Source organism: Pezoporus flaviventris, unplaced genomic scaffold, assembly GCF_033815535.1.
Source record: "Pezoporus flaviventris isolate CSIRO_AGI_PZ_B2104156 unplaced genomic scaffold, CSIRO_AGI_Pfla_v1 ptg000047l, whole genome shotgun sequence".
NCBI lineage: Eukaryota > Metazoa > Chordata > Aves > Psittaciformes > Psittacidae > Pezoporus > Pezoporus flaviventris.
The window spans coordinates 15,548,555-15,572,445 of record NW_026892595.1 but is presented as its reverse complement, the minus strand read 5'-3'; the positions used below and the strand labels follow the sequence as shown (position 1 = coordinate 15,572,445).

Here is a 23,891-nt window from a genome sequence, read left to right as displayed (position 1 = left end):
AAGATTTATTTCAAGTTTTTTTACTGACTTTTTTTCTTTAAACTGAAAAAGGGAAGGGGAAGGGAGGGAAGCCAAAAGCCCGTGGGAGGCTTTTATGAAATGTACTTCCACAAGCCCTGCTGTGCTGGCTCAGCAGCTGGCTCATTTGAATTCCAGGTATGCACTACACAGGTGATTTTTTTGGAAATGCTGGCTTATCAGAAAAGCAATGCTGCTTTTGGATCATAATGCTGGTTTTACGGTCTTTTGAAGACCATGAAAGTAGCTCAGTTAACACACACAAATTCTTACTTAGTGTTGCAGTGTCCAATCTCACTGACACGGGCAAAGCTACATGAGGATACTTAAGAGCCATTCAGCTGGAGAGGTTAGTTAAATAATTAACAGATAAAATCTATGTATCTTCCGATGGATCATTATAAATACAGAATAAAAACTGTATTTAAAATAAGATGATGTTTCTTCACTATGCTACAACTGTTTCAACAAGCCAGCATATTTGGGATCACATCCATTTCTGATAAGGATCATCACCGCACCAGGACCTGACCATATGGGTTTCACAGAAAGCAATCCATGTTTTCCCAGAGCAAAACCCCACTCTGAAACAGCAAAGCACACTGCACTTCTCAGATACTGGAAACCCTTCATCTTTGGCCTGGTGCCCAGGCACAACACATCGGAGGAGTAAGTGTGCCTTGCTATGACACCAGACCAGGATTCACCATTCCTTATGTGCAAGGAACAGCATACACATGGCAAAACAGAAACTCATGACATGTGCATCTTAGGTAACAGAAACACATTTGCAGTGGAGAGGAAAGCTGTTGCACGAAGGCAGACAGAATATTATAGCTAAGCTAATGGAGCTGTTGAGCTCACTGTCTGGGTGATTCTTTTTCTCACCTAGAAATCCTGGGGAGGTAACAGATACCTATATACCTGTACCTGTATATTAAGCCTGGTGCTCAGCATCACAGAACAGCATGATACCAGAATCCCATCAGATCATCCAGAAGTTTGCCAACTCTTATTTTGCCAACTAAAGTCTTGATCTTGTCATGATCTCAATGTTGAATAGATTTGTGCAGCCACATGGAGCCCAGTGTAGCAGTGGGTATTTTGTCAGGTTTTTTTTAATCAACCATTTGTTCAATCTGCAGTACATGAAGGCAGCCAGTCATGCTGCCATTTGAAGAACGTGCGGGTACAGGTGTTAAAATATTTCTGAAACAGTGAGGGCATTAATAATGAGCTCCAATTGTGCTGGGTATACGTGGTGGATATAAGAGCACTTTGCCTGCATGTCTAAATATCCTGCTGATTCCTACACTGAACCTTATCAGAATTCCCAAATCACATCACTTTTAAAAATGTCTAACCTTATCCCCAAAAATCCATTTCAAGTGATTCAGTTTCAAGTGTGCCTCCTACAGCAAACCACAACATGAAGCTTTGTGTATTCATTTAAAACCAGCAGCATTTTGCTGCTAAAAAAGCAAGAGGTTTATTCTCCTGACTATCCTTCTGAATCATAGCAACAGAGCAAGCAAACAGAATGAAAAATGGAAGTCTAAATAGTATAGAAATACTGGGTTTTTTTCCTAAAAATAGGTCTAGTCCTGATGGAAAGACACTGTCTATCAAAGCAGCTGAGACGTTTTAAGTGGGGCTGGGGCAGAATCCCAGGGAGATACTCATTCTTACCCAGAAAACGGTAACATCAATGGGGAGGCTGTGTCTGAAGAGAACCTATATCCTCCACTGCAATGTAGTGAGCTAGCACACCTCACTCCACAGCATTTTGGAAATTTCAAGTGAATTCTTCACTAGAGCATCTACCCATTTTCCTGACTCCTTCTTTACTCATTTCCTTGCAAGTCCAGTAGGAGGGATGGGTTCGTTTTCCTGACACCATGTGGCACATGCCCAAATGCATCAATCAGAAGTGGGCTTTGAAAGAGTGCAGAATGATGAGATGCTCACATTTTCTGAAATATTGGAAACTGTATGATTTAACCATTCATTGCTCATTTAACAGCTGTGGCTTTAACAATCAACTGGCAGGTAGCCTAAGGCTTTTCATTTTGCTTATTTAAATGAAGGTGAAAGCAGGTGTCACTCAACTGCAAGAGGCAGCTGCACGCCCAGCTTTAGCGAACCCATTTGCCTGCTTTGACATTATTGCACTCAGTAACTTTGCTCATGACTTCTGAGCTCCCAAAAACACGAGGCAGAAGGGATTAGGGTGTAGTCAATTCCTGTCTCCATTTAAACTTGCTCTAAGTCATGTGCAGGGCAGCTGCTGTGGCAGTCCTTGCTCTTTGCAGCCTCTCTTTGGGGCAGAGGGGAACTGCTTCCTGGAGCTGCTGGAAACAGTCCTCTCTACTCACTGGTAAGGGAGCTGTGAGGATTGGACAGGATTTGGAGAACATACTGCCTACTGCTCCAAAATGAATTGATGGGGTTTGCACTGAGACAATCAATGATGAAGTATGAGTGAATGAAGGCAAATCCTCAAAAGATCTGTACTGCTTAAAACCTGCAAACAATATAAACCCACCAAACTGGAGATGGAAAAATAAATAGGATATGCAAATACAGAAAAGAAAATTTGCACAGACACATAAAATATTGATGTCACAAAGGCTGAAAAATGATGGACAATCAGGTACAGGACAGTAAAATACGTTAATTATTTAACATGAGCAACACTGGGATCACAAGGCAAATCCTAACATTTCGGCATTTTAAAGATGTCACTGAATTAGTAGGAAGGGAGATGTTGCACCAATGAAACAAGGGCAGCTAACTATGCAACTTATCAGAGAGAAAAATCAACCTCTCAACAGTGTCAGCACAGCTGAACTCTTGGACTATGTGGGGAATGCAGATGAGCAGCATGATGTTATCATTAATCTAGTTAGAAGGCTGCAAAAGCAACAAAACCATGGAAGCATTAGCAAGAATAAGGTAATAAAAAACAAAAGTGCTAGGAAGCTTCACTGTAAATATGTCTTACTGAAAGTAAATGAAGCCCAAAGAAGAGATGGCTCTGGTAAGAAGCAGATGTTTCACTACCCTTAGTTTTCAGCTACATTCACTGGTCTAATAGATTATTTTTTTTTTATGGAATAGGGTACTGCGGGGATTTCCTGAAAAGCTCCATAAAACAAACAAAATAGGATTTGTCCTGGCTACAGTTATTACATTGCTTTGAACTGCTAAGCAGTTGATAAAGTTATATGATGCAGTGAGATCAGCAGGACCTCGTCTCTACTTCTCCCTATCCAAGAGAATGGAGCAATACTAGCACACCATAAAGAGACAGTCCAGCAGCACAGAAATGGTATTAACAAAATACCTCAGTCATCAGACTAAAACAGAGCGTAACAAAATGCCCAGGATCTACAACATACAAATTATTAAGGCCTCTTTTTAAATAATCAGGGCAAAGTGGTGTATGGATGCACACCAAGATGAGACATAAAGCATACGTAACAGATGATTGACAAAGTCCTTGTCTGCACTCCCTCTGATTTTACTGAAGGGCCAGTTCAGCAATACAAAATTTTTTGCAACTTTTCTATCTCTATGAGAAAAGCTCAATTACCAGCTATTGTAAAACAATTACATTCAGGATACACAGGGAAAAGAACCCACAAATGTAGTATGTTCTAAGATGAAAATTAGTTAGAATGTAAATAATCCTCTTTTGAAGAAGAGAAGTAACTGCAGAATATTTTTAAGTAACTTTAAAAAGAGTTGAGCAAGAGTTATTCTATAAACATAAGTCCCTCATAACACAGCAAAGTTTAATCAGATTGACAGTTTACAAGGTAAACTGATTTCTCACCCATCAAAAGATATAGAAATCCAGCTGTAAACTCTTACTGCAGTAAGTAGGTGCCTAAAAATTTCCTTTGATTTAACTTCTGGATGTAATCATCATCAGGGCAATCATATTTATGTGAGAACATACCTACTGCACCACACTCGCTGTTAAGAATTTACCTTATGCTGTCTATCTTTATTTCAAGTAGGCATATTGCAAATGGCACCTCTGGCATGTGCAGGGGCCAAAGGGGTTATTTCCCCTCCCAGATACCAAGATAGAAAAAGCTATTTAGTTTTACCGGTTCTTAGGAGGGCAGAAGAAATCAGATATTGTTATTGAGGTAGTTTAAGAAACACGTGCAGACAGGAAGGCATACAAATCTTAGATTCTTATAACCTGTCTCTAAAATCATCATCTAAAACTGACTCACATTGATTTTTAGACGTTCTGAACTTTAAGGATGTTTGAACTTCAGCTTAGATTATAAACAACAATTTTGGCAATCAAGATCCTCTTCACAAAATCCACTTTTGGCATGTGATATGCAATTGAGGCACAAGTAAAAGAGGAAAGGGAAAAGAGAAGATTCAAACATATTAAACTTAGTTCCTTTATTTACAAAATGGAATGAGAATGCAGTATGACTTTGATGTCTAATCATTTATTATCTTCCCTAGTATATAAAGCCAGCATATCAGAGCAGGTTTACTAATGTGCCTGTGCTTTTATACAGCACAATATTATCTTACAGCGTAAGCTGCTGGATCACACACCAGTGCTTTTGTTCAGCATGGCTTCAGCTCCATGTGTAATATGCGCAAATTGCTCGCAACTGCATTTCTGTTCAGTGTCACCTGCATGCAAAAATGTTTGTAATTACAGCTCTGTAACACATGTGGACACATCTTGTATGGAGCTTTTACATGGGGAGGAAAAAAACTATTTCTACGGTGTATGGGGCCAAGAAGGAAGGTGCTAGCAAAGACATCCACCAGCATAAGTAAACAGAGCTGTACTGACTTACACCAGCTGAGCCTCAGCACGTTTTTCCAACGTATTGCCTGTAACCACCCTCTCAAAGGCCAGAAATGAGTGGAAAAGCAACAATGCTCCTTTATAATTATAGCCCATTTCTCATTCAGCAACTGGGATATGGCAGATACTAAAGAAACATTCTGATTCCAAAGAAAACCACAAAGCTATTGTTTTCCACTGAACCATGTCTTAATTTGTTTTCTTTTCCTGATAGCCAATTACTTTTCACATTTTGCACTACCAAGCTGATAGCAAGCCAAGCTCTTGCAATCCCAGCTGTGCTCAGGGTTTTGCTTGGAATTAGCCAGCTGAAAAGGAACACCTCGCAAGCAGAAGATGACACCTATGTGCACCAGCTTGTTTGACTGGCTGGCCTGACATCCAGCCAGTCCTTTGAAGTCAAGGATGGGGTTACGCATTTATTTATTATTTCTCCTCATCCTCTTCCCTCCTGCTACCAGCTGGCAGTTACCCTGGCAAGTGTCCATCATATATTGCTGAGTATTTTTATGGCTTTAAAGCTGGATGAATGGGAGGTTACATGTCCCCTCTTCTTAAAAAAATGTTAACAGAGTGTAAGATATAACTTCAATAGTTTTCTAAGCCTCCTTTCCTGCCAAATTTAGGCAATATTCCTCAAGAAAATTTCCTACACTTCTACAACATTGCTATTTTTAAATCCTAGGCCTAGTTTGTTCGCCCAGTACCATATGGGTTTAACAGTGTAAGGCAAAGAACAACACAGACTATGGCTAAGCAGACATGGTGAGGACAGGAGTTCTTTATGAGAGGCAAATGCAATTTAACATCAAATACCTTGTTCCCTGTCATAAGGGAAAAAGACTACACATTCAGTGATACAGAGGACAATACAGTGCAGTCAAAGACCTAAAACTGAGCTTAAACTCCTTAAAAAGAGCTCTTTAAAAATCCAAAATCCGTTACAAAGCATGAATACACAGAAGATTTACTTTGGTTTTTAAAGATCATTTTAAAGGTTAATTCACCTCATACTCGCCTACTTCGGAATTACTTTCATTTGAAGTTTGGCATAAGACATAAAGCCCAGAGAGGAACCTTGTAAAAGTGGTATCGGTGCAAACCTGCAGGCAACTGCAGCAAAATACTGAATAAGTGCTAACAACTTCAAAGAGAAGACCTACAGGTAGAGAAGCCTGCTATTTATTTAATTAATTTCAGTGGTGCTGAAGAGAAGTGAAATACTTTGCATATTATTATAATTAAACAAAGCAGAGGTAAATTCATTAGCAGGATATAATACCTGTACTTCTCTCATTCTACATCCATGCTGCATTATAGAAGATAGAACTCAGCAGTCAGGATTAGAGTTTCAAAAAAAAAAAACCCACCCAATTTTCCTCATTAAGTCATTGATGGAAGGAAAATGGAGAGAGATGGGAGGGAAACACAACCTGTTTATTGAAAACTTCCCCCTCTAAGCAAGCACTATCTATTTTACAAAGATGAAGACTTTTCCTCCAACCAGATGCATCACCTGCAACAAATAAGGCACCATAGGTACCATGCCTGAAAAATTACTGCTCAGATCCAGCCTCACAAATACATCTGTTCTATCAAAGACAAACGATGTTTTAGAGCTAAAGTATGTACCAAGTGACAGAAAAAACATGCACTGAATAATGAAACAGGAATAAAAGACCAATAAATTTGACTAAATACCTCATTACACAGATGAACTTCAAAACCCAAGAGTTAAAAGTACTCATCCCCTGGGTTTAGCATTGCTAGCTTCCCAAAAGATGTTCTTAACACAACGTATCAGAAAGCATGGTTCCTTTGGGTCCATTGTAAGCTTAAAAAAAAGTGAGGCCCATTAAAATATATTATTTCAGGCTTTAGAGGATGTCAGTGACATGAAGCAAACCTTCAGATAAAGAACCACAGGGCGAAAGCTCTACAGCTTCACAAATGTGTGTTAACAGAGTCGTGGAGGAAACACTACTAGACTGCATTATATGATACAGCAGACTTCAGGCATGTAGTCATACATATATGTATGTGTATATTTATAAAAGAAAAAATATTGCTAGCCTTTTAAATCTTCAGTAACAGAAGTAACACTTCCATTTGCATTTAAAAGGAAAATGCCATTTTTCATAGCTATCTGAAACTGCAGACTCTTGAGAGTCTTTGCTGTACAGCTCCATTCAGGAAACTAGCATTTGTGGTGTCACCCTTTGGCATACGAGGGTGCTGGGCCCAACAAATGGATGCTTTTCTCTTTTAATTACTTTTTAATACTGTGCATTATGGCACCCAGTAGAGCAGTACCAGAGAGGAGTGCTCAGCTTTTTGTGCTCTGCATGTCAGGAAAGACAGAAGCTTCTGGCTGCAAGCTCCCACTCCTGCTGTGCCATGCTACCTACAGCATAATGCTCCTGCAGTGCACACACATCCCACAACTGTCTTTGCAGAGTGAATGCCTATTTACAGATAAACCAGCATTTAAATGCTGTTGTCCTGCCTGTGCACAGATCTGCACAGTATCAGGAGAACTCTTTGTACTTTATTCTTGCAGTGAAATGTAATTCTCAGTGTAGTTGGCACCAAGACTAAAGTTCAGCCAACGCACAGATTATTCCCTTATCAGGAAGGCTTCAGAGCCCACGAGGAAAATTCACTTTCATCTATAGTGGCTCTCAGAAACTTCATGTAAAGTGGATAAGACAGAAATTCCTCCCCACTTAAAAAATTCTCTCCAGAAGAAAAATGAAGCTCGTATAGGAAATTGAACTCTGATCTGGTCTGAATCTGTTAAAACAGCAAGTATAAAAGCACATCTTTATTTCAAAATCACAGCTATAATCAAGTCGGTACCTCCAGTGTGGCTCAGCATAAGGCATGCACAGGCATACTGAAGGCTTCTCAGTGTAATCAGCTTTAACATTCAACTAATTCATGCTGAGCATCACCACATCCAAGGAGCTGTCAATTCTCCTCAGTACAGGGCTATCAGAAGCCAAATGATATTTCTCAATTTTTATGTAGTTTTATTTTGATTCAACAGATTGCCTCACATATTTTTCCTATTCCCATGGTTTTACTGTTTAATGTATACTCCATTGAAGCTTCATCCTGTCTCATGCATGTATTTACAAGACTAAATAGAAACGCTGAGACTACTGTATCAGATTATTGGTCCATAACACCTAACACCTTGCAACAAAACCTCAAGCTGCTTGTCTCAGAGAATGGCAAAACAGTGCTGGATCTTCTCAGTTGTGCTGGAAATGATGATGGCACATCAGTAGTTTGATACTTCAAGACAAAAGACTTGTTAGGTCTTACAGACTGTAATTAAATAAAGACTTCTCTCTGATTTTCTACGATGCAGTTCTATCTGGAAAGTTACCTCAGTTCCAATAAGTAGGAAAAAAAGTAGGAGTAAAGAGGTAATGGTAAACTGTTTAAACCAAATCACCTCTGCATTAAGACATTTTATTCACTGTTAAACTTTGAAAAAGCAACCTACTTATACATGTAATTTCCATTATCTTTGGTAAGTACAGATTTTTTTAAAGAGATTATTCACAGTTTTAAGTATAGGCAGGAAAAAGAATTCCTATTGTCATATCCAAAGTGTCACCGTAACAACAGGCAGCTTGCTTATTCATCCACATCTCTAAGTGCTGGTCCAATTCTGAGCACATACTCAGGTTTATAAACCTTTGCCATTTTGTTGAGGCCTGTCACAGTAATGGAACCTGAGAATGATTATTATAAGCAGCAGCTGTAACAGAAACAGAGAATCAGTGTATATTACCGTTTAAAAAAACACACATTTGAAGCAATAGAAGTCAGGAAACACAAGCATAAAGAGAAAAGTTCTTAAACAAAACTGAAAGATCAATCTCTGTTCTTAATCTACTGTATACAATCACTGAAGTTATTATTAAACATAAATAAATATCAATTATAATGAGGAAGAAACATGTGGTATGCTGGATTGCATCTACTCCTGCTATGAAGATATGTGAAGAATGCCAATGGCAGAGATATACAAAACCATTTAGACAATCTCTCTTTGACCTCCACTGAAACAGCATACATACAACATTGTTTAATTTACGTAATAATCTGAAATTATACAATAGGAAATCAAAGAATTTTATACTGTTAATCACATTAAATTCAGTTCATGTTTCCTAACTATTCTTTCTTAGCATTTTGTGACTTTTCTAATGGAATGTAACTGATTCCCTAAAAGCCTCAAGCTGCAACCTGGACTCATATGTGCTATGGATGTGTAAGTATGACTAATAACAGTGGCAACAAATACAACACATACCTTTTGTTGCAAGTTATGTATTTCAGAAGAGGACTACAGGACAAATGCGTTAGTATGAAGGTGGACTGTACCTCCTACCATTTTCAGAAGACTACCCCTTATTACAAGAAAAGCACCACTCTTGGATGTTGAAAATGTAAACTATGAGAAGACTTTGTGGAAAAGTCTTTAATTGGTTGATCTGTTTCTTTCACAGCTGTGTAAGTGCTCACTGTGTGGCAGTTAATTGTATTAGTTATCTGGTGTAACAACCTGATTAATTGTGTGCTTCAGCACTATTAACTACCATACCACATGATCCACTGGAGAATGAATGAATTTAATCCTTCTGTTCAAATACAAAACCAAACAAGAATAATCCTGTTTTATAACTTTTAAATGGATAACTTCAATTCTTAATGATGCTTAGAGTACATTAGGAAGGCACTCACTGAAACTATTTAGCTAAGGGTAAGTAGACACTTTCATTAGCTAGCCTAATTAATCAGGATTTAAAAATTAACTCTGATTTACAACGGACCATAAAACTATCCAGTCTAAATTTTATCTTTTTATTTGAAGGTTTGGAAAAGATCAAATTAAAGAAACAGTATCAGTACATTATCCCTTGTTATTTCAACACCATTCTCAATATTTGCAGCAGAAGTTTTAAAACGCAATTAAAAAACTGGCTGGCCTCAAGTCTCTTCCTAGGGTGTATTTCTTTTAGCATTTTAACACACAATAATTGCAAGGATAGGTAAGAGAAAAGAAAATGGGAATATACAAAAGGTTTACAAAAGGCATACAAAAATAGGTATATATGGTATACCTATTACTTCCACTTTTTGCACTGTATCATACGATCTCTTATGATATAGTGCAAAAAGGCCCCAGTAAAGGAAGTGCTGATTTCTGCTGTTAGAACTCTACTTAATTTCCATATCAAAAACACTAACTAAAATTTTACCACAGTAAATGAACTGAAGCCCCAAAGAGGAATTTATTGTTTTGAAAATGTCATGTTCTATAAATACGAAGGAAATTTCATACCAATAAATGAGAAGAATTTAAGAAAACAAAACCCTAAAACTGGCCCAGGAGGTGCTAGCTTAAAATACACGAGCTGGCAAGCAGTCGAAGCAATTAGACACGTCACAGGAATTGCTCAGAATTGCTGCTCCTTGTGTATGCTGCAGCACAGCTATTTTTCCACAGCACAGAATTTTTGGGGTATTAGCCAAGCAGGCAGAATAGCAAAGCATTTTACAGAAAATGAAGTATTTTTATATCACAATCAAATAAGGTCTTCTTTTAGAGAGGTACTTTTTTCTGAGTCATTCCTAAAATGAAGTTGCTAAATTCCCTGGTGTCCCAACAAGAGATATAATACAAGCAAGTCTGAGTAAAATGAAGAATGTAATTTTTTTATAAGCACATTATGAAAGATGGGGTTTTTTTTCCCTCCCCGTAAGCCAAAAAAGAATCCCCAAACCCCCTCTGCATTTAAAGTCAATGACTCCTAACAAAATAACTTTTAAAAGCAAGGGTATGTTCATCCTTCCCTTCTAAATGTGTGGTCAGAAGCAAACCAGAGATTGCCAGGTTGAAGAAAGAAGCTGCTTTCCCTGATGGCCACCCCACAGTACCAGAAGCCACTTTGGCTAGTATCCGGGTGAGCAGTGGTTTCCCTGAATAAACCCAGTCCACTACAGCACAGTTCTCAGCAGGCGCTGGAGGAAACAAAACCTTTTATTGGGGAGTCAAGTTGTTCCTGAGCTTTTGAAAGCAAAATGTCAAACCCAGAGCACAATGGGAGAAAGAGCAGGTTAAAAACAAACACACAAAGAAAGGTGTAAATGATGGTTTATGCTTGTTATAAATTACATCCTCTTTCACTCCCAATGTGGATGTGTCTTCAGTGCCTATGAGCTACCCATAGACATTATGAAGGGCCCAACCAGGCAGCAGAAGCAGGAGTCAAGGCCTCCAGTTGCACTTGTGTAGCAGCACAATTTATGAATTCCGATTCTGTTTCCCACCTCATTTCCCATCTTACTTTTCTGTGTCTATCTCACAAAAAAATACTTGCCATTGCCATCATATTAGCATAATATCAGTAGAGCACCAGCCAGAGTAGTTGGGTTTCATGATCAATTGCAAACTGGCTGGATTTCCATTGCCTTATATTTGGAGAGCTTTTCCCACAACCATATAAAAAACTTTCTGTAGATTATCTGAAAAAATTAGGATCTGAACTTATTACACAGTCTTCAAAACTACACCAAGTAACTTTTATCTAGCTTGTGGACTAGACTTCTGATCCTTGGCTCTGTCAGTGATTTAATTCCTGACACAAAGAAATATGTGAACATTTATAAATCAATCCTTTGTTATCCTGGGCACATTACTTCAGCAGTAAAGTACTCACCAGAAATATCCTTTCAAGTTGATCTTGAATGTCTTTCATTCCTGGAAAAGCAGCGACCCCTTGAATCATTTCTACAAAGATACAACCCACTCCCCTACAGAGGAAAAAAGAAAAAGTATGCAATGTTAGAAAGACTTGTTAAAGATTAAATGGACAGCAACAATGGCTCTGTCTCCATTACCAAGATTAAAATAATATTTATTTACTTATTTTTTAAAATCAGTGCAAGGCTGAAGGACAAGCACACACATTTACTAAAAACAATGTATATGTATGAGTGCTTCAGTGTTTGAAGGCAGGTGTAGAGGTAGCAGGAATATGCTTGGTAGCTGTTGAGACCTATAAAGGCACAGTAGCTGGTCTCCGTTTGTACGAGCGCTTCCCAAGCAATAGGATGTGGGAACGGCAGTGAGAGAGCACCCTTGGAAGAACGCTGAATGGGAACAGGACTACGGCACAGAGGCAGACTTCAAGGGCTTGGCACAGGAGGAAGATCTGGAAAAGTATGAGTACAAAGGAAAAAGGCATGTGGCTGCTCACAGCCACTGAACTGAGCTACTGCCCCAATGCAGGTGATTTCAGGGATGGGCTTGCTTGGGCTTTCTTCTTCCCTCTTCTATCATAAAAGAAGGAAACTCAAAGCCCATGGCTCTGGGCGTTGCTGACCCCCTCGCCCAGAAGCTCTGGCTGAGAGGTGCTGCAACGGGCTGAGCAGCTAAAGACTCCCATCTATTCCTGCAGTAACAGCCACCCCACTACTGCTCCTGTTCGTGGTATCTCTCAAAAGGTACTTCCCATGAGTCTCCCTCATACCACTCAGTTAAGAAGAAGTACTGGAAAATCAGAGGAAAAAATCATAGAATCATAGAATAGTTAGGGCTGGAAAGGACCTTAAGATCATCAAGTTCCAACCCCCCTGCCATGGGCAGGGACACCTCACACTAAACCATCTCACCCAAGGCTTCGGCCAACCTGGCCTTGAACACTGACAGGGATGGAGCATTCAGAATCTCCCTGGGCAACCCATTCCAGTGCCTCACCACCCTCACAGTAAAGAACTTCCTCCTTATATCCAATCTAAACTTCCCTGTTTGAGTTTTAAGCCGTTACCTCTTGTCCTGTCACTACAGTCTCTAATGAAGAGTCCCTCCCCAGCATCCCTATAGGCCCCCTTCAGATACTGGAAGGCTGCTATGAGGTCTCCATGCAGCCTTCTCTTCTCCAGGCTGAACAGCCCCAACTTTCTCAGCCTATCTTCATACGGGAGGTGCTCCAGTCCCCTGATCATCCTCGTGGCCCTCCTCTGGACTTGTTCCAACAGTTCCATGTCCTTTTTATGTTGAGGACACCAGAAGTGCACACAATACTCCAGGTGAGGTCTCACAAGAGCAGAGTAGAGGGGCAGGATCACCTCCTTCGACCTGCTGGTCACGCTCCTTTAGATGCAGCCCAGGATACGGTTGCCTTTCTGGGCTGCAAGCGCACACTGAAGCTGGCTCATGTTCATTTTCTCATCAACCAACACCCCCAAGTCCTTCTCCGCAGGGCTGCTCTGAATCTCTTCTCTGCCCATCCTGTAGCTGTGCCTGGGAATGCTCCGACCCAGGTGTAGGACCTTGCACTTGGCATGGTTAAACTTCATGAGGTTGGCATCAGCCCACCTCACATCTGAGACATACAAACTACAACACAACGGATGGGTTCTCAAAAGTATAGGAAAGCTGCTGTGACTCTAATTCAAATGTCAGATAACCTGTGGACTTTCTTCGTCTGAAAAGTGAAACAAATCACAAACTTCCACCTGCATTCTTTCTGGTTGAAGTAAGCTCAGGAGTTGCTTATTCCCTCAGCAAAAATAATTTTAAGAGAAAATACCTCCCTTGGCTACTAATGTAAGTATCTATTTTAACTTGTTCAATTACATTTCGCTACATACATTTTTCTACAACTTCTGCATGCAAACACCTAAGTCTGTATGAAACCACACAAAAACCCCTTCACCAAAACCAAATGCTGATTCAATAACCCCAAATATATAACAAAAGGAACCAAGAATTTGGAAAATTAACTATGGCACCAACTTTCCCTGAAACTGGGAGTTGTGTTTCTGTACACAAAATCCCAGCAATTGCCTCTAATTTAACTTTGTTTCAAGAAAGAAATTATTTGGAATGTAGTAATTACATACCTTTTCATTGCTTATGCATCCTGATGATGCATTCAGAAAGTAGCATTTAATTTTACAGATATGAGTGCATATATTGGTAAGGAATTGGTTGTAGAATAAAACAACTTAATGAAAATTGATTGCATATTTTCACCAAGGCCAGAGCTGAGTATTTATAGATACTACTTAACTACAATTATCAGCAGGCAACACATGCTTTACTCATTTCTGAAGGCTTTGACCACTACTGAATAGAATCACAGAATCACAGAATCATAGAATCATAGAATAGTTAGGGTTGGAAAGGACCTTAAGATCAAGTTCAAACCCCCCCAGCCATAGGCAGGGACACCTCACACTAGACCATGTTGCCCAAGGCCCTTTCCAGCTTGGCCTTGAATGCTGCCAGGGATGCAGCATTCACAACTTCCCTGAGCAACCCACTCCAGTGCCTCACCACACTTATAGTAAAAAACTTCTTCCTTATATCTAACCTAAACTTTCCCTGTTTAAGTTTGAACCCATTAACCCTTGTTCTAATGCTAATGAAATAATTTTACATTGCAGGACAATGAGAGCTTATAGTCAAATTTCTTGAAGAAAAAAAATTAAACAAGCATCACTATTTTCTAATTCTACATCCCAAAGCATAGGTATATTAAGCAAACTTTCTCCTTAGGCATTGTAAAGTAGAGAAAACTTTGGAAAGTACAGTTTCAGTCCAATTTTGGAACAGTTCAGGTGTTTACAAAAGAGAGGTTAAAATTTGTGTTCCATATGCTTCTGCTGGTTACCGAATGAACTGAATTGATTGAACTGCCATTCATCATTTAGTCTGGTTAATGCTTCATTAGGCACAGACAGGCACAATTTATCTTAGTCAAATACTTTTAAACAGTATTAGGATCTCAGGCAAGGAAAAATTCAAGATTTCAGTCAGAAGCTATTTATTCAGGATGAGAAATAAAACAATTGAATTTAGACTAAAGAAAAGAGGATTAGAGTTCTATTCTTGCAACCAGAAAACAGGCATGTGATTAAACCAGTGTATCATTGAGGGCATGTAGTGGTATCTGCAGAGAACCTTCAGATGGCTGTTTGAACAGAAATGCTGTAAAGGCAGCAGGAAGATTTTGCCAAGTTTTGTATTTTTTCACATAACCTATTTACAAATTTTTCACTTTTAGTGGGTCTGACACAAGCATGAGCCAAAAATCAAGTAAGAACTGCAAAAAACTCTGTGAAGAGTGAAGAAAAATTTCCTGCTTGGAAAGAACAATCTTACTGTGTGTCTTGGACTCTTGTGTAACCTAATACTCCATTTAGTCACACACTGAAATGAGACTGAAAGAGTATTGGAGTTATCAAAACAACTAATACAAAAATACAAAGGTTATTAATATCATTGAGGAAAGAAGCATAAACAACCTTCAAGGTCTGAGCTGGAGAACTGCCATTCCTTTTGGCCCACTTGAAAATTAAGCTTATGCTTGGTTTCAAAGGTTATGGTGTTAAGCACACTGAAGAATAAGTCCACAGAAATAGAAGACTTAAGGAATTAAAAAAAAAAATGGAAAATAATAATAAAAAAAAGGAAGCATGACACTGAATTGATAGAAATTCCCAGAAAGCCATATCAACGCTACAGGCTTCGAGATGGCTGGATGGTATTTTAGATGTCTTAGTAGTACCAGTGAAATTTAGGTTCACAGCAAGTAGAAACTGAGTATATAATAGGATCCCGGAATCACAAAGCGTAAGTGCACACACCTTGAACATGAAAACAAAGTAAAGCCTCTAATAGGCCTTGAAATTTAGTCTTGTTTTTGTAAACCTCACAAACTACTAAACAGGTTAGAGATATTTTTGAGCAAAGCAAGAATTATTTTTGTGCCAGAAGAAGTGGTTTGTAAGGAAAAATTAAGAGAAAAATGTCATTCTTGGCTACAAGAAAAGACAAGGGACAGGGAGAACATGATGAGTCTATATTTGAAATTATGCAGGGAAGGATAGGGAAGAACTGATTAGGATTTTAATGGTTCCCAGAACTGTACGTAGATCCAAGATAGTATAACTCGAAATAGCAGAATGCCTTTAGGAAATAAAAATTTTAGGTTGAGTGTTAGAGAAATACACTTAAAAATTGTGCTATCCCCCAGCCTCCCAATGGACTTGAAGCTCCACTGTTACAGTTGTGTAACACAAGACAAGCTGAAACACTTAAGAATATTCTTCAGGGAACAGACTTGGATTAACAGGAGGGTGGATAAGATGACTTCAAAGACTGCACCCATCTCTAGTTTCTGTGACACACAGATTGCTTCTTGAAATATGAAATACAGAAAAATAACTTGGCTTTAATGTGGGTGCATCTCCAAGGGTATGTTATTTCTGTATAATTTGTGCACACTCAGCAACAACATTTTCAGGCAGTGCTTGAGAAATAATTTGTGACAAAAGAACATTTGCCTAACTAATTTCAGTGTACTCAATTCAAATTTTCCTACTCTTTTTATAGCACTTCAAATTTTGAATAAATAAGCCAAACGCTGCGACTTTGTTCAGACGTCTTTCCAGTGATCTAGCATAGAATAACCCTGCAAAGTAAAAGTAACAGCCATTTAATGTTGAAATGGGTGGCTTACCCTCTGATGACAAAAAGTGTGACTAAACCTATTGATGTATTGATGACACCATATGTGGCCATACCATCTAATATTACTCTTCCATTGTCCTGCTTAATTTCCTGGGACTCTGGCTGCCACCATACACCTTTATGCTGAGTAAGCACACCTAAATGGGTTACTCTTGCATATAAATTGACATAGTAAATGAGCCTGTAAAAATGAAGTTGAACGCCTCAGGAAACTGCTCTTCTTTTTTCTGCAGAGCTTTTATAATTCAGGAGGGTACTCCCTTAAAATTAACTTGCTTACTCGTGGGATAGGTTTATATTTTTTTGGCTTAAGAATTCACATTCCTGTCTCTGTGTAACAAAGACCCATAATGTGACTGGAAGAATCTCCAGGCTATCTCTACTTGAATACTGTTTAGAAAATAACATAAAAGCTTTTGTGAGGTGTAATCTATGAAAAATTGTTAGGGTTGTTTCCTTGAATTAATATTCTGATTTTTCTTGATGGATCCATAAAAGGGATTACAGACACACTCTGAAATGAGTTCTTTCCAAAATAAGCTTTAGTTTACCCTTAAATAAAAATTATAGAATGCATGTATGCTTACTATATATGTTTTAAAGTGTTGAACTTTCTGCTCTGAACAGATCTGCTTTCTAGTAGGCTCAGTGCAGGTGGTAACACTCAGTACATTCTTCACAGTGAAGACCTATGCTGGGTCTTCACAGAAGGTTTCTTTCTGATCATGAAGCCTGTTTTCAGCGTGCAGGATTTTCAGAAGGCGAAGGATTTTATGAAAACCAAGTAAACGGAGATATGGTCTAGTCAAAGAATAGGGGCAAATAGGCAAGCAGATTACAGTTCTCACATGAGGAGTAATGAGTGAAGTACAATTTCCCTCCCATGATGGCAACGAACAGTATTAAAATTTCTGCAGAAAGCAGATGCAATGAACGAAAAATAATATACTTGAAGGTTTGATAGTTCAAAATATTCTTTAGTTAGTCTTGAAGCAATTGGAATTACAAGTGAAGAGCTGCCTGTGTCACTGAACTACCTAGAAATAAAAGCTTAGGAAATTTGTTTTGTGACCCAAACCCCTGTAACAATGCTTAATACGGGATATTAAGAAATATTATATTCATGAGGGATTAAAATGCACATGATTGATATCCTTTTGCATGTATCTTTCTGTTAGACTTACTTGTTCTGAAAAGCAGAAGGCAGAAAAAGCTCGAGAAAACGACTGTCAAACCTGCGGAATATTTTGTCATGACATACTTTTCTGTTAAACATGTTCTGCCTGGTTTTCTCTTCTGGATCCAGATACCATAATGAGACACTTTCCTGACACATATGAAACATATTTCCAGCAGTGGAAAACTGACTGCAAATCTTATGTTCCAAATGGACAAAAATAGTTTTTAGACAGGAACTGAAATGCCCTTCCAGTAACTACAGACCAAGACCGTTTCCTCACACACAGAGTTTCTATGAATTCCACCTTATGAGAATTTTCCAATCAAAAGCTAATTCAGGTGATAAAAGTACCGAAGAACTCACTGACAACAAAAGAAGTTTAATTAACGGTACCGTGATAGTTATCCCAAAATCCTCACCTTAATATTCTACAGATTAGCATTTCTTTGGAGTGGAAGTCATAATCATAAAGAACACTGAGGGCAAAAGAACTAATTTACCCTATGCTGTTTCCTAGCTCAGGCCCCAAGCAGTATTTCTTCAGGGTGTACTGGGACTCCTGCTCTCGAATTTCTCTCACTGCAAACTGTTTACAGCAGAAACTGGATAAAGATGCTTTTGTAATATCCCCCGTGTAAAAACATAATTTGGCGCACCTGTGTCTAAGACAAGATCCATTTTTATTTAATAAATATCTTAATTACTGTCGTAGGTCTTCATCGGTCAAATATTCATGGAAGCGTGCATGGAATTACAGTCAGTACTCAAATCTGCACCAGGAGCAGGCTATGTGTGAGAAGTGGTGTGTTCCTGAAAAGAACCATTTATTTTTCTAATAATAAGATATAAAAATTCCATATGAAGAGCTTTCCCTAAATTAAGATCAGATTTGAAATCATGTATATCAATCCAGATGTTATAAAGTTAAATAACAGTGATTTAATAAGCAATTTCATAACATTTGACTGCCCAGCTTTAAGTGATTTCTTCCACAGCACTAAACATAGCTGATGTTACTCAATAAAAGTGAATTTAAAGTACATCACAGACCATAACTTCTCAGTTTACCTGAACTGTGACTAAGAATGTATTTTTTAAAAGCAAAAGAATAGGATATGCAAAAAAATCACCAGCTGTTAAAAGACAGCTGTACTTCAAAATAAAATATCCCTAGTGGCTTCTTGATGTAAGCAACCCAGATGCAGCAGTGCACACATTACCAGAATCAAAAAGGATTTAATAATTTGTTTAAACTACTTCATTTACTGATACTATATTCTTCCTTTAAGGAACAAACAGAATAGGCTCATTTGGGAATTCTTTTCCCTCTGTATTACTTACATATAGGTTTTAGTAAAACATAAACCCTTTATGTATTGAAGCTTATTTTTGCATTGACTTTCAAAGCACTGTAAAATTCAAGGCTTAGGACAAGTTACACCAGAGGCAATTCAAAGCCATTTTACTAGCTACCAGTAAGTCCTCAACAAGAGGACAAAGGAAAAAAAAAGGGTATATCAAAGGTTATCACAACTCTTTGATGCAGTCATGGGTAGTATAATACATTCACACAATGCCCCTGCACTAAATGCTGTCAGCAGTAAATCACAAAGCCCACCACATTGATTTCCATCATGAGCCTGACACCACTAATGCATGTACATCTTCATTAATATTATTTTATTGCCCCTGGCTATTTAAAAAGGAACGCAGGAGAATGTAACACTGCATGTGGATCATTAGCTTTTAGTTACTATCCTAATGCCCTACACCAGCAAATGAAGTGTAAAAATAGTCTGCAGCCTCTGCCACCTGCTTCCCAGCCACTGTCCAGGGGTTGATATTTGGACTCTTTTTTTTCATGCAGCTGGTCTTCTACTTAGAAGCAGCCCCACTTTCCGTTCCTGGGGAACCACCATGAAACGTCATTTGTCATGGCTATAGCAAAGGCTGTTCATTTTTTTTTTCTTTCCCCCCTAAATGGAAGAAATAGCTGTGCTTTCTACCTCAACATTATTTAAATATTTAGTGAAGTGGCTGCCTGCATTTGTCATCATGTGGATCATCAATAAGGACACAGGAGTGCACACACTATCTACCATAAGGACATAATGCTGGTAATTGCATAAAAATGCTAATGTTACAAATACACTTTTGATAACAAATTACCAAATTATCTTGGAATTTGATGGTAGGTAGGTTTCTCTGTGCCTCCCTTCCTCCCACTCTGGGAAGCCACTAAGTGGTTTTAATGTAATTATGGCCCAGCTATGTACAACCAGTATATAAATAAAGCCCCAAGCCTGACTGTGCTCCAGCAGAGCATACTATTAGATGTGCCAAATAAGCTTAAGTGACCTTAACATGCAACTGTACCTCTTGCAATTAATCTGGAAGCGCTGTCTCAGATAACCCAGCAAAGTGTAGAAGTAAAAACCTAAAGCTCTTTTGTCACACACAATAGACATTTGCTCTATTCCGATTTCTATTGTGGCAGTAACTGAGCCTCTACATGAATTCCTGCCATGTGAAAGAAACTATTGCTAGGACTTTTTTCTAAGCTTTTCATAGCTCTCCAGTGGGTACAGGGCAGCAAAATTTTTGTAAGGGCTACAAATCTTGTAACAGAGCAGTATGATGTTTTTAATTTGAAGCAGAACTCACCACCTCTATCCCTGGCCACCTGAATCTATTTCAGACCTATGTGAAATAATACTCTGTAAAACAGAACATCATTTACTGGTATCATTTAAGACATAATTATTGTGTTCTTCCCTGGTACTCTTGTATCATTTTTGTCAGGACACAACATAATGACCTGGAATGCTGACATGGCATTTTGTGTCCTTCCTTGATCTTCCCTGCTGTCCATGTAATTTGCATATAAACATATGATTATGAAGGAAGTAGTCTGCATTTACAGTAAGTTTGAAATGCTTCTATTAGCTGCATGGTTTAATTTGATCTCTATCACAGTAACACCACATAGTTTGGCTGGACTCTTGAATAGCTCTTTTACTAAAATCATTATTGGGAGGGGCATTAAAAGAACTATTTTTGACAAACTACTGAGCTTTCAAGTGAAGTATTTTTCTTTGTGGTATAAGTTTCAGTGAGAATGAAAAATGTTTTAAACCCCTTTGTTCAGTTGAAAAAACCCAAGAAAGCAAAGAAAACAAACCAATTAAAAAAATCCCTTCATTTCAAAGTGCAGTAATTTTTAGAATTGGTGTTTTTTAAAAAATAATTTTCCAATGTCTCTTTTGAATAAAGAAGCAACTTAGAGTTTCTCGACACCTTTCCATATATTCTCTCATTCTCTTTGTACTTCACAAATTGAGACATGCATCTACACACATACACAAACGTGGAACTCTCAAGAACTGCACACACATCAAGAACTGCACACACATAGACTGAACTTTAAGTAAATGAGGGAAAAGTACTATTTATGTCTCCCAGCTATTTTCATCTTCTGATGCAGCTGTCCTGCCTCACCCTACGCAAGTCGAGGTATAGCTTGGAAAAGAGGCGACTGCAGCATGTCAGGAGCAGATGGGACGTGGAGTTCGCATACAGTTTGTGAAGATACCAGGCTGAGCCTGATCTTTGGGAAAACAGGATGGTTTTAGGATAGCTGAGAAGCTGAGATGCAAGGGGAAATTATTTTCTATCTGTGAGGTGAAGAATGGTTTGAAGAAAACCACACAGCTGATACAGAAGATGCTGCCTTTGCCTCTGGTTCAGTTGCAATATCACAACATTCACATTTGGAGAAGTTTGCTCACCTGCCTTTTTCTGCCTCTTAGCTCATCTACCCTTACAGGTCAAGGAACTAAAGCAGCCAGAGGCCCAGTTATAATAAACACTCTCTTCAGTATTAGTTATTCTAGTATTTATACTCGGTAACCCCTTCAAATGAAATAACCCTGCAGCTTCTTACTCCTGCCCCCAGGAGCCAAGACTTAACAGTGTTATGGGAACAAACTAGATGAGATTTTCAGGAAAACGCAGCTTTTCATCTCACATTCTCTGATCTTGGCTAAAGACTAAACACAGCCCAGTCATGCTTAGTTCTCTTCCGCAGCAAAAAAATATTCCTGATAGGCAATCAGCTTCAGTACTACTCTGCAAGTTTACCTTGACAAATGCTATTCAACTACCGTATGAAAACACAAGGTCCTTTTAACCTTATCTTATGGTTACCTCTGGATTCTAACATAATCATTATTCCTCATTTATGTTGCCTGTATTATAGAAAGACATTTCAGCAAACTACAAAAAAAGCATTATATTTTTCCAAAACTTGCTCAGTATATTTATCTTTTTTTTCTCAAATGAAATGAGTTGTATAAACCTAAAAAGTCAAATGCATATTAAAAAAATGTCTTCTGGAGCCTGAGACTTTCTTTGTAAGGAGAAGTATTTTTTCCACATTTCTGTTTCTTGAATCAACATGCATTGCTTCCAGTAACACAGTTGAAGCTCTTACTAATTATAGAATTTGTACATATTACAGAGATCGTGTGACCTGAAAACCTACAGGATAAACAAAGAACCTTCACCTTGGTCAGAAAACCAAACACCTCTTTTCTTTAACACAATACTAAATGATGTTATCAAAAAGGAGCAAAGTGCTATATACTGTACACATCAAACTGCCCTTTCAAACCTGCAGGCCTAAATAAAATCCATAGGTTTGAAAGAAAGCTATGCAGTGATGTGCCACACTGATTTACTGCTAACAAGTACAGTAGATTCATGCATCCAGACAATCCTGGGTTTGTCCTTGCTACAGCTGGGCATGGTGAAGGTCTATCTTCTGCAAAACAAGTATCCTATCATATCATATCGAAGTATCACATTATGACTACAAAAGTAAAGCAACAACTCAGTCTCTTGCAAGGCACCCATGGCTCTTCTAGTTGTGTGTCAACAGCAGGTACCAGCTGCTAAACAGTGAGCTGGCAGGAGGGATTCCTTTAGGGAGCTACTGAGTGGACCACAAAGATTACACAAGTTTTTTAACCTGTACCACTAATCCTGTGACATAATTATTTTACACATATAAAAAAAATCAGAGCTAAAACACCTACATAGAGTTCTGTGCAAGGATTCTATCCTTACCACATGTCAAGGCAGGTGGAATATTCTGTTGATCCCAGAAGGACATCTGGAGGCCTGTACCATAGAGTTACCACTTCATTGGAATATGTATGGCTGGGAACTGATTTAGCTCTTGCAAGACCTGTGGGGTAAATGCAAATAAATTAATGCGAACAAAACAAAGAAATTGTCTGCTGCATAGTTATGATCCTAAAGGAACATATGAGTACACACCACATAACACGATAGCATGTTGCGAGCGTTTTTATTTCTAGTATTGGAATAAGTTACTTAACGAAATAACATAGTAGCATCTATCATTTAGTACCTGGCTAAACAGACCTGTGAATATTATGAAGGAATAATAAAATATGCTTTTCACAGTGACAACCACAGGCCCAGGAGAGATGCAAAGATACACTATGGTATACCTAAATGAAAGACAGATAAAGATTTTGATTTCCATTAACTGTTCATCCTTAGGCATTGATAGTCTTTCATTTCAATGGTATTTAGAAAAAGGGAATGAAAAGGAAACTCCCAGGCAAATAGTGCCACAGATGAGATTTGGTGTTTTTTCAGGGAAGCCTAAGGGAACCTTCCACAGTTTAGACTGCAAACCCCAGCCTGCTTATTCAAGTTTATATTTGAAAGCAGTAGAAACATTACCATTTAAATAAATATTAATATTGCAGTAATGCTTTAGAAAATGTTATGTGTAAAATTCTTTTCTCTCAACAAATGTATATTGGCAGTGCACCAACCTCAGAAGCAGAAATCATTTCAATGAAATCTTTGGCCTCTAAAAATACACAGTTTACAATAATTGTCTTTTAAGCTTGTCAAGTCATTTAAAAGAATTTATATTGCTACACAACCATAATGTCTCATGTAAAGTTGGAAAGATTTTAGAAGAGACCCTCATATGCTGATAAAAACAGTAGAGAGCATACTTTTTTAACAGTTCTCCTACAGAAGCCCCTCTCATCCAGGAAATGGGAAAAGATTTTCAGGGCTATGGTGATGGTTCCCATCATGGGCCTACAAACACCTTTTCCAAATAATTTGCTCCTAGTTGCCACCTTAAGACTATCTGCTCTCCTGCTTGGGAACACTGGACAAGCACAGGTAATGGAAACCAGGAAGACGAACTACCGGGGATTTTTGTG

At 38.4% G+C, this 23,891-nt stretch overlaps 1 protein-coding gene across 5 annotated transcripts in view; it reads right to left on the bottom strand.

Annotated features, from left to right (window-relative positions):
• The window catches only part of CDK14 (cyclin dependent kinase 14), a 319,714-nt gene that overhangs the window by 114,468 nt on the left and 181,355 nt on the right, over positions 1-23,891 (bottom strand). For all 5 annotated transcript variants that reach the window (XM_061468433.1, XM_061468436.1, XM_061468437.1 and 2 more), the window contains 2 exons: positions 22,744-22,864; positions 11,614-11,707 (listed from right to left, as the gene is read on the bottom strand). In XM_061468433.1, the coding sequence (XP_061324417.1) occupies positions 11,614-11,707; positions 22,744-22,864 (215 nt within the window). The remainder of the gene's footprint in view (positions 1-11,613; positions 11,708-22,743; positions 22,865-23,891) is intronic.